Here is an 11,232-nt window from a genome sequence, read left to right on the forward strand (position 1 = left end):
AATTTATTAAATATTTTTTTAAAAAAATGGCTAAATGAAAAAAAATTAAACATAATTAATATAAAATATATTTTTTTAGAAAATGAAGAAATCAGTTTATTTTTTTCATTTCAATTTCAAGATGTATAAAAAGAATGTGTCGTTTCTAATTTTCTTTTTCGTAGAAAAAATAAATGAACAAAATAAAAGTAAATAAAAGTTAAAGGAAAAATGAGTTAAAAGGGTAATTATAATTTCTAGGGGAGGTCATTGGACCTTTTTCCAGTTGTAGTTGATTGAAATTCCAATCACAGATATTCCAAACACTTCCAACATTGGTGTGCGTTCAGTGGAATCTTTTCTTTCCTTTGATTCCCAATGCACTGAAGGCAACCGGCCATTGATAATTAAGAAACTAAAACCAAACTAGAAACGAAGATTTTAAGGGGGTTATATTGGAAAATGAAATTATTTAATATAATATTTGGTATTTAAATTTGATTTTTTTTAATTTGATGTTTAAATTTAATTTTTTTTCTTAATTTGGCACTTAATTTTTTCTTTGTTCGATTTAGTACTTGTCAAATGTTTTACAAATCACTCCAATATACTAACAATGTTATTTTTTATGAAGTAGTAAAAATAATCAATGTATGACCAACATGTGACAAATGATATGATATTTTTTTGTACTTCGTATATTCAATTACTTTTAGTTTTAGTTATGTTTATTAATTGAAAAAAATGAATTTATTTTAATTTGGGGTTTAAAATTATTTTTTATTTAATATTAATTCGTTAAGTATAATTTAATACTTATTTTTTTTAACATGAATTTCCTCTAATATTGATAATATTTTTATATCATAACCAAAAAAAAACATTAGTGTTTTACGTAATTTATACAATATTTAACAAAATTTAAGTACTAAATTGAACCTAAAAAAATTTTAAGTATCAAATTAAAAAAAATACATCAAATTTAAATACCAAATATTATACTAAACGAAATGAAGAAAAGCAAGTGGGAGTTTGAAAATTTTGGAAGAGAGTGTGAGGCATGGGATTATATGGGACATACATGATAGTTAAGAATGGGTGCAAAATCATGATCCATGTGCTTTTGATATTGACATGCATGCAATTATAGTTTGTATCAGAAGAGTGCGTGTTGCACCAGTTTTTCTTCCCCACTTAATCACACATTATCAAACTAGTTTTCTTTTTCTTTTTTAACATGTATCTAAAATCCATCCTTATCTCAAATCCCATTTTGGATTCCATCAGATTGTAAATAAAATCACATGATAAATTCTGGTTGTGAATCTGGTACGGTAGAGAATCAAAATTTAAATAACATCATGTGGGATTAGTCCAATTGGGGAAAAGAAGAGTGGGGTGGTAAATTTCTAACTTGTAATGAACTAAAATATGTCCACGTGTGATTAGTGTAATTGGTGATGGAGGAATCTCTTGAGTTGATCAAGTGTAAAATACAAGGTGGTGGTGATGATGAAAGCACCGAAGAGCAAGGGCGGTCCCTTGGGTCAAAGCATGAATATCGTAAGTGAAAAGGGAGGAAAGTAATAAATATCAATGTACTTAACTAACATTGGGTTAGTTTTAGAGCTTTGAAACAACAATATGATGTATATAAAAAATAATAGAAGTGGGGCTGGTAATAGTGGTTGGTTAAGGGAGGCTTTACCAAATCTCAACACCTTCCATTTTCTGGGTAAGGAATCCAAAGTTACTGCTTACTCATCCCGCTACGACTCCGTATCAGTTACCCCACTTCCGCCCCTTTCCTAACGCAGATTATATCCTACTAGAAACTATAAACTTTATCATGTGTATATGGAAATTATATATTTGGAATATAGTGTTTAAAAATATCATATTATAAATAATTAAATACATGGTTTGGAATTAATTAATAATAATAACAACATATAGAATATGTACGATAATAAAAAAAAGAAAAAGAAATTAAATTATAAATAAAAAAAGATTTAAATACATGAATACATCAGATTAAGAATACTAAATGAATGTAATTATTTATAATAGTGTTGTCATCAATATTGAGTTGATGTCAAGTTAGTTTACGACACAATCTCAATTAACCAACAACATTATTAATATAATAGATGGAATTAATAAAGTATACATGATAAAATTAAAATGTATAAATAAATTAAAATAAAGTTTTGGTTAAGTGGTGAATTTAAAGTTTTTTCAGTATAATTGATTGACATTGGTTAAATCTCATCATATGCATATTATTTATTTTTTAAAATAAAAAAGGCTATAATACTCTCAAATAATATAACGTATTTTAAATACGAAAAGTCTTTTCTTTAATTTTCCTAATCGAATTGGTATCTGATTAATTCGTGATACCAATTTTTTAGATTATAACAATATTTAATATTAACATTAGATGTTTGGATGACATTGTACAAGTCACACAACCGAGCAAATGTTAATCAACAGCACTATTTTTTTTTTGGTGAAAATTAAAACAAAATTACATCAAATCAAAAGATCAACATCACAAGCTATATCTTGTTGAAGAACTCCCAATATTTAATTAGGAGGGCTTATCAAAAATATGTAGGCTTGACTTCCATGTTAGATAGAGTTTAGCTAACCGGTTCGTAACTAAATTTTTCTCTCTGGGCACGTGACGATTCCACCATTGTTCTTCAAAACGCATAATCCTTTGTATCCATCTCCTTTTCGATCAAGATCTTAATCACTTCTAAGTTGTTGGTCTGTATTATGGCCTATTTAATAGAAGTTTATTTTTCTTCAAATTTTATGTATTTTTGAAGAAATAAGGTGTTGGTATTGAAAGGAAGTGGTCCAATTTGTTAAAAACATACAAGTTGTTTAATAAATTACTTCATTAAAACAATATTTGGGTCGCCTTAATGGCTCGAATATAAGATGACAGGCCACATTTATTTGACCTTTAAGCAAAAACGAAAACCAAAAATAGATAAAATGGAAATTGACAACCTTCTTCCCTTCCCCGCTGCCTGAATCAAGCAAAACTGAGATAAGCCTACGCAATTAAAATGAGTAGGTTTAATACCTATATTGGCTCTACTATTATGGTGAAAATTTCACTTTGGTCCTTTTACTATTTTTCGGTCACTATACCTAGTCATATTAGCCCCTTGACCATTTTTTGTAAAAAAAATCCGACGTGTTGAAACATCGGCCTCTTGACAATAGACTTAATGCTTGTTTTTGCTCATGTACTATAGTGAGAATACTATTGTCCAAGTATTTGCATGGGCGAGAGGATAACATGATGGATGTAATGAAAGTGGAGGGAATAAAGTGATCGAAAAATAACTTTAAAAAAAAGTCAACAATATAATAGAGGAGCCAATTCAGGTATTAAACCAAATTATCATTAAAAATTATTGATTGAATTTATAAATATTGATATTTGAAGAAAAAGCATATATACCATTTGCTACCAAATTATAACATTGTGATCCAACTAACAAATAACCACGATAAATACTAACAAGTTCTAATTAAGAATCCACATGGCTATGGTTAAAGTTTGCCCAACTAAAGTATTAAAGTCAAATTTTGCATATATAGAAATCCCCTAGAAAATTATGAGTTGGTGAAGAAAATCCCATGTATTAAGTTATTTGGTTTGACTGAAATGTACTAGGATTTTTTTTTATTCAACATTTTCCGATACCACACGAGTGGAGAAAAGTTTGATTCATACATTGGAAAAAGACAATTATTGATCATCAAACCTCTATAATTTTCATTGATTATTATTTTGAAAAATAAAGCCAAATAGCCAATTAAATCGAATTTGGTTCCTTGCTTGCGATTGCAACATAAATAATTGGTAATACTCGTATAAAGTCAAAGTTTGTTGGTCCCTTGCATGATAAAATCGGAATTGGCTCATAATATATGTTCATGAAGTTTTACATGCTATTAGAAGTTTATTTATAATATTTGTCAACGAGTATATCTATTCCTGTAAATAATTGTTTTTAATATATTAAGGTAGAATTTTATCGATTGAGTTTTAATTTAATTAAATGAACATTTTTTATCAATGCAGAACGACGTGAGTAAGGATTATAGATAAATTTTATGTATTGTATAATGAAATTATTCAAAATATATATAGAAAATATTTAAAAAAATAGATAAGTGATGAAAGAAATGGGGAGTAAAAGTATATTGGTAATGGATTATAAAAATTTCAAATTGACATTAAAATCTGTATCCCCAATTGTTAATCACATGCATAGTTTGATGGGAAAAAAGCAATCAGAAAAATAAAAAAGGTTAAGTGGGCAAATCAAAGGTATATTATAATTACTGTTATTATTATGGTTGTGAAAGATATACTTGAGAGAGAAAGAGAAAAAAGTAAATGGTTGGTGGTGAATGTGGAGGCTTTCAAAGCCAGGCGAAGGATCCAATGCACAAAAAGTACTAAAAACTCTCCCTTTATTATCCTCTTCCTCTCTCTCTCTCTCTCTCTCGCTCGCTCGCTGGGTTAAAACTGTTTCGTCCTATTTTCTCTCTTAACTGTAGAAACAAAGTCTGGAATTGTACAACTCCACCAGGGGGAAGGATGGTGATTTGATGATTTACCATATTGCTTTATGTTATACATTCTCATCGCTTTTTATCTGTTTGCACTAATGTATGTAGAATTGCGGCTGCCTGCAGGTTTCCCTTGTCGGTATCTCGAGTTCAGAGACGGCCGTAGTCAAAGGTGGTGAAGAAGGAATGGAATTCGACATTCTGAAACGACCCCTACCGGTGAAGTGCCAAACTACAACCTCTTCTTCTTTTTCACCCGGTAAACAACAAAAAGAAGAAGGAGAAATCAACGTTAAAGCAGCTGGTGAGGGGAAGGAAGAGAAGAAAGAAAAGAATTCCAAGGAAATAGATGATGATGATGATGATGGGTTTAAAACTCCAACATCTACGGATTCCAAAATCCCAGCTGAGCCGAAACAATGCCCGCCTGCACCTAGAAAACCCAAGCCAAATAAAAGAAAAGCATCATCGCCTACCAATGGTTCAACCGCAGTCAGGAATCCGCTACTGCTGGATCTTTCGGAAGAGCTCGAGTCCTTGAGTCACAAGGTCAAGAAAAAAACTCGAACACAAGAGCAGCAATAATTTTTATTCATTGTTAGCGGTATTAAGTACACACCCATCAAACATTAATAACTTAATTCTTTATTTGTATTTATGGGAGTTCATTGTTTTTGCTGACGGTGAAGATCATGATGATATTGAAGCTTATGATATAATGTTGGTGTAAAGTTAAAAAATATGGAAAAAGATGAAATTGTAAGAAAGTAGAGATACTAAGAAAAAGAGATGGATATATATAGAGAGAGAGCGAGGAGTTGCAAACTTTATCTGGCAGCTTGTTTTCTACTCAAGGTGTCATATGCTTCTTTTTAGAGAAGAATTTGTTCCTGCATTTGCTATCTTTGGTTTTAAGCTTCTAGTTTAGTTCTCTCTTTTTTTTTTTCTTTTTTTTATTACTGCTTTTATTTATTTTTGGATTTAGATTTCTCCATCATCCACATGTATTAATGGAATTAGAGAGCCTTCACCTTTGCGTTGGAAATAAGTACAGAAATTTATGCAACCACTCTTTAAAAGTCACATTCACTCTATATTACTAATCTCTTCTTTATATTAAACTATGACTTCTTTTGTATCTAAAATAAAAAGTAGAGGCAGAAACCATAAATAATTCTAAGTATTATATAAAAAAACTTAGATATTATCAAAACCTATATTTCTCACAAGTTTTCTTTATTTTTATGTTTTTATTGAAAATATTAAAAAATGTAAATTTTAAAATATTTTTTTTGTAATTGTTTATTCACTTTAAAATAGTTTGGACTAAATTGACAAAAAATTATAAATCATGAGAGTTAAAAGAATTGTTTTACCATTTTATAACATTTTTAATGACAAAATTAAAAGAGAGGCCAATACTTTTTAAATAAAAAAATAACCACTCAATATAGAGAATAAATTTTAAATTTAAGAAAATATACAAACTTTATCCAATTTAAACCTAAATTTAATCCAAAATTAGCATATTATTTTCTCCAATTGATTTGACTTTTTAATTTACACTTCATGAAACACACATAATTTCGAGTGGTTGACCACTATTAGAGATTGGAGCTGATTTGTAATTTAAAAAGGAAAAAGGTTTAAAGTTGTAAAAAGTTTTTAATTTTATTTAAAAATTAATAATTAAGTCCTTATTTTTTTTATTTAATTGGGTACTTAAATTTTCAAAATGCACCAAAAATATTTTAAACTTTTTTAAACAAAGCAATTAGGCCATTGCTTTTTTTTTTCATTCAATTTATTAAAATGTATCAAAAAGGTCATTTGACAATGACCGTTGAAGCTAATCGTCCCTAATTTTTTTCCGTTTAAGCCACCACGTACCGTAACCATGGCATGACATGTGGCAAAAGATTATAAAAATTAAAAATCAATAAAAATTATAAAAAATATTAAATATTAATAAAAATATTTAAAAATTATAAAAATCGTAAAAAATTATAAAATATATAGAAATATAGAAAAAATTTATAAAATTTTATAAAGTCGTAAGAAAATTATAAAAAATGTAAAGAAATGTAAAATTCATAATAAGTAATAAAAATTATAGCACCAAAAAAAGAATTTTATAATTTTTCTATAATTTTTATTAGTTTTTATTTGTTATCATTTTTCACCACATGTCACGTTGTGTTACGATGCGTGATGGCTTTAACTAAAAAAATTTGGGGGCGTTAATTTTAACAGTCAACGGTTAAAGTTAATGATTAAATAACCTTTCTTTTATGCATTTCATAATTTTTTTATAATTTTTATAAAATTTTACAATTTTTTTATATATTTTTAAATTTTAATATTTTTAATATTTTTACTAATATTCAATTTTTTTAAACTTTTATTATTTTTTATTTTTTTGCCATATATTTTAATTTGAACAAAATTCTAGACCGTTAATTTTAACAATTGAAGGTAAAACAATATTTTTAATACATTTTGAGACTTTAATTGAGCATAATTATTAAAAAGAAAAATGGGGGATTTTTACCTTAAGCCCAAGAAAAACATTAACCATGAAAGTGAGGGTAGCAAATTCGCCAATGGCTCCTCCCGCCTTATTAAGATGTCAAAATAATGTAATGGCTCCTATTTGACCGTTTCTCCTCTTTCTCCTCTTTCTCCTTCACTCCTTAAAACAGTAATCTTCCCTTGTTTTCCTCTCTTCCATCCTTCGTTTCTCTTTCCTTCCCATTCCCTCCAATACCCTTTCAAAGCAAACCCCAAAGAAACAAACGTCATTGGAACCAAACCTGAAAGCCTTTTTTTTTTTCTTCTTTTTCTTTCTTTCTTTCTTTGCCTATTGTTTTGTGTGTGTTTAGTAAATGTGTCAAAATGAATGCACGAAGAATGGATCGCAAGAAAACCATGACCATGAATTGGGATGGCCTACGAGACGACGATGATGAGTTCTTCGACCCTAGCGATACAGGTCATGAGTCGGAAGGTTCTGATGACGAGAACGAAGATGTCGATGACTGTCACGTTTCTTTCGCTTCCACGGTGCCGCCGGTCACAACGGAGTTTCGAACCGTTGCCGCCACCGCAACCCCAGTGGCTCCCGACTACAATATGTGGATGACGTCTCCAGGGTCCATTAAGGCACGGAGGCAAAAGCTTTTTCAAGGCATGGGCTTAAATTCTAACAAACAACTACTCAGTCTTAAACGTGCCATTACCAACAAGGTTGCTTTCCATCCGGCTTCGACTCCGGCTCCTGCTCGTGCTCCTGCTCCTGCTCCTGCACCTGCACCTGCTCCTGCTCCTGCTCCTGCTCCTACTCGTGCTCCTACTCCTACTCCTACTCCTACTACCACTTCGGCAAAACCCGAAGTTCCGGTAGCTACTAAGAGCAGTGCTCCTACAAAGGAACCCCAAAAATCCAGTGAAGAATCTTCGAAACAGGAATTGCAATCTCACTTGCCGGTTTCTTTCTTGCTGGTACGATCCCGGTCCGAAGGCGAGATTGAGTCACGTTCGATCGAGAAGCAAAGGAAACTAGATATGTTGGGTACGGTGTCAAAGCAACGCCTGGCGAGAACGTATTCTATGATATCAACCCCACAAGCAAAAGCACACCTACGCCCGGGAAACATTAAGGCTTCGAAGGGTAACCAGACAAGCAAGCAAAGCGGGCCTTTAACCTCGATATTCTCTAAACGTGGGTTCGAATCATTTTTCTTGATTAAGAATTTAGATACGGGGAAAGAGTTCATCGTGAACGAGTATGATCAAGACGGGAAGTGGAACAAGCTGAGTGATCTTCAAACGGGGAAGAAGCTAACGATGGAGGAATTCGACAAATGTGTGGGGTATTCGCCAGTGGTGAAAGAGCTAATGCGTCGAGCAAATGATAACAAGTCCAACTCGTATATTTCCAAGAGTTTGAAGATGAGCATGAGTAAAGGTGCAGCCATGTTGAAGAGCATTAAAGGGGTGGCTAATTCCATGGCATTAAGAGGGGAGAAGGAGAGGGAGGTAGTGTTAGCCCTGGAACAAAAGAATAATGCCAACAAGAATGGAAATAACCAATGGGTGAAAGTTAGACAAACAGGGAAATCATACAAGGAATTGAGTGCTTTAAATTTATGTCAAGAAATTCAAGCTCATGAGGGATCCATTTGGATCATCAAGTTTAGCACGGATGCAAGGTATTTAGCCAGTGCCGGTGAGGATACGGTAATTCATGTGTGGGAAGTACAAGAATGTGAGGTGTTGTCCAACAATGAAGGGAGTTTAGTAACACCAGGGAGTTCACCACTTCATCCATCCCTCGCAGGCTCTATGGATCTAGATGCCGATAAAAGGAAAGGAAAGGTTCCTGATTATGTCCGTAAGCCTGAAGTTGTGTTTTCGCTCTCTGACAGACCAATCTATTCTCTCAATGGCCATACCGAAGATGTTTTGGACTTGTCCTGGTCCAAATCTCAGGTTTTCTTCTCAAAACCTCCACCACATTAACTTAATCTAACCTGAGTTGATCATAAAAAAAAAAACAATAATCCCAGCTTAAAAATGTCTTTAAATGAAGATAAAATCATGGAGATGTTTAAAGGTGTAAATTGATTTTTATGAATTTTTCAGCAACTACTTTCATCTTCAATGGACAAAACTGTAAGGCTATGGGACCTGGAAAGCAAGAGTTGTATAAAGGTGTTTGCTCATAGTGACTATGGTATGATTACCATTCCATTTCAACTTAAAATGCTAAACTAGTTCATGTTGTTGTATAAAACTATAATCTCAGAGCTTTGGGTTCCGGTGTTGGTTTGCAGTAACTTGCATACACTTCAATCCTTCTGACGACAATCATTTCATAAGTGGATCGCTCGATGCGAAAGTTCGAATTTGGAACGTACCAGAGAGGAGAGTTGTTGATTGGACTGATCTCAACGAAATGGTTACTGCCGCCTGCTACTCCCCTGATGGCCAGGTCTTGTAATTCATTCAAACTATTCATATGAAAACAACATTTATATCTTGAAATTACATCCATCCAACCTCTAACTCTTTCTAAATTGTGTACATATGTTTTTCATTATTGAAGAGTGCCTTCATTGGTTCACATAAAGGCAATTGTCGACTGTACAGTACTGAAGGTATATATAGTTCACTCTTTTTGGTTCAAATTTTACCATTGACTTTTTTCCCCTTTTTTATAATATTCTTGTTATCTTCGATGAACTAGAATGCAAACTAAATCAGCTAGAACAGATTTTTCTTCAAAAAAGCAAGGCTAATGCTAAAAAGATCACTGGTTTCCAGGTAACCTTGCCAATTACGTTGCCATTCATTCATTTCCATATTTTCGAAGTTAAATCACTTATAAACCCACATAATTTGAACAAACAGTATTGTCCAACTAATCCTTCTCAAGTACTCGTTACTTCCGCGGATTCTCGAATCCGGATCATGGAAGGATCAGAAGTCATTTATAGATGCAGCGGTACCGATCTCAACAAGACTTAAATTTTGTTATTCGTTTTTCGTTTTCGTTCCCAACGTCTGCATATGTTGGTATTTTTCAGGGTTCCGAAACACCAGCAGTCAAATTGCGGCATCGTTTACTCAAGACGGAAAATATGTGTTAACTGCAAGTGAAGATTCCCAAGTATTCGTTTGGAGGTATGACGAGCCTCGAAACACGGGCACAGCGAAAAGAACTGCAGTCCCTGCTCGAGGTTACGAGCAGTTCCCGTGTAAAGCTGTTTCGGTAGCAATCCCGTGGCCTGGGACGATAAAAGGCGAGACTCCATCGATGTCAAAGAAAAACTCGAAACGAACCCAACCCGGTGAATCACCAAGCAATGAAGACGACGCTCAACCGAACAAGAAAGGCTTGCCACCACTTCCTAAGAAGAACAACACAGAGAAAACTACAAGTCCTTCGGAAGAAGATCCAGCACAAGCTTCTGCTGTTGATCCTGGGATCCCCGAGTCATCGTCTTCGATGTCGAGATCTTCGTCATCAAGCAAAGACGATTCGCCAGCCGATTCATCAGCTAGCAACCTCAACTCTTCTTCCTCAATAAAAGCTGGGGATTCGTCTTCTAATGCCAACTCTGGCTCCACAAAAAGCGAGGAATCAGGTTCGGTGCCGTCTGCAGCAGCAGGAGCAGCACCATCCATTTGGTCATGGTTCGATGTTGTAGGCGGTGGAGCTGGAAACACTCCTACGGAAACAACGGCTTGGGGCCTAGTAATCGTTACAGCCACACTAGATGGTGAAATCAAGATCTACCAAAATTTTGGGTTGCCACGTAAAATTAACCTCATCTAAACATTGATTGATTACACAACGACAAAGTTTAGCCCCAAGCAATCAAATTAAGCTGCAAAAGAGGTTTTATTTTTTTCTTATAAGACTGTTTTGTATATTAATATCTATAGCTAATCAAATGTAACAAAATTTTGTTCATACATTCATTTCGTTGTACAATCCTAATGAATAATCATGCAGAAGAAATTGCTCAGTGTTTTAACAATTTCACTTCTTTTTAGCTTAAGTAAAAAATACTTTGTTTAGTTAAAAGAATGTAATTTTAAACTTTAAAAACAATTTTGTTAAGAGGGCTGGTTTTGAACTCT

General features: G+C 32.9%; 2 protein-coding genes across 2 annotated transcripts; both read left to right on the forward strand.

Annotated features, from left to right (window-relative positions):
• Positions 1-4,400: 4,400 nt before the first annotated feature.
• LOC107889693 (cyclin-dependent protein kinase inhibitor SMR3) lies at positions 4,401-5,648 on the forward strand. The gene is made up of 2 exons (XM_016814217.2): positions 4,401-4,615; positions 4,711-5,648. Exons 1-2 carry the CDS (start codon positions 4,613-4,615, stop codon positions 5,167-5,169), a joined length of 462 nt encoding a protein of 153 aa, XP_016669706.1. The 5' UTR covers positions 4,401-4,612; the 3' UTR covers positions 5,170-5,648.
• Positions 5,649-7,205: 1,557 nt separating this feature from the next.
• LOC107890144 (WD repeat-containing protein 44) lies at positions 7,206-11,129 on the forward strand. The gene is made up of 7 exons (XM_041076813.1): positions 7,206-9,075; positions 9,229-9,319; positions 9,420-9,577; positions 9,692-9,743; positions 9,833-9,909; positions 9,997-10,090; positions 10,173-11,129. The coding sequence occupies exons 1-7, from the start codon at positions 7,480-7,482 to the stop codon at positions 10,922-10,924; spliced, it is 2,820 nt and encodes a 939-aa protein (XP_040932747.1). The 5' UTR covers positions 7,206-7,479; the 3' UTR covers positions 10,925-11,129.
• The last annotated feature ends 103 nt before the right edge of the window (positions 11,130-11,232 follow it).

This window comes from Gossypium hirsutum, chromosome A09, assembly GCF_007990345.1.
Source record: "Gossypium hirsutum isolate 1008001.06 chromosome A09, Gossypium_hirsutum_v2.1, whole genome shotgun sequence".
NCBI lineage: Eukaryota > Viridiplantae > Streptophyta > Magnoliopsida > Malvales > Malvaceae > Gossypium > Gossypium hirsutum.

What these genes read in the sequence shown, in the direction of transcription:
- LOC107890144 (XM_041076813.1), top strand. Translation starts at nt 7,480, where the DNA reads ATGAATGCACGAAGAATGGATCGCAAGAAAACCATGACCATGAATTGG. An exon ending in GTTTGCTCATAGTGACTATG is followed by an intron (nt 9,320 to 9,419) that starts GTATGATTACCA and finishes GTTGGTTTGCAG; the next exon opens with TAACTTGCATACACTTCAAT. An exon ending in GCTACTCCCCTGATGGCCAG is followed by an intron (nt 9,578 to 9,691) that starts GTCTTGTAATTC and finishes TCATTATTGAAG; the next exon opens with AGTGCCTTCATTGGTTCACA.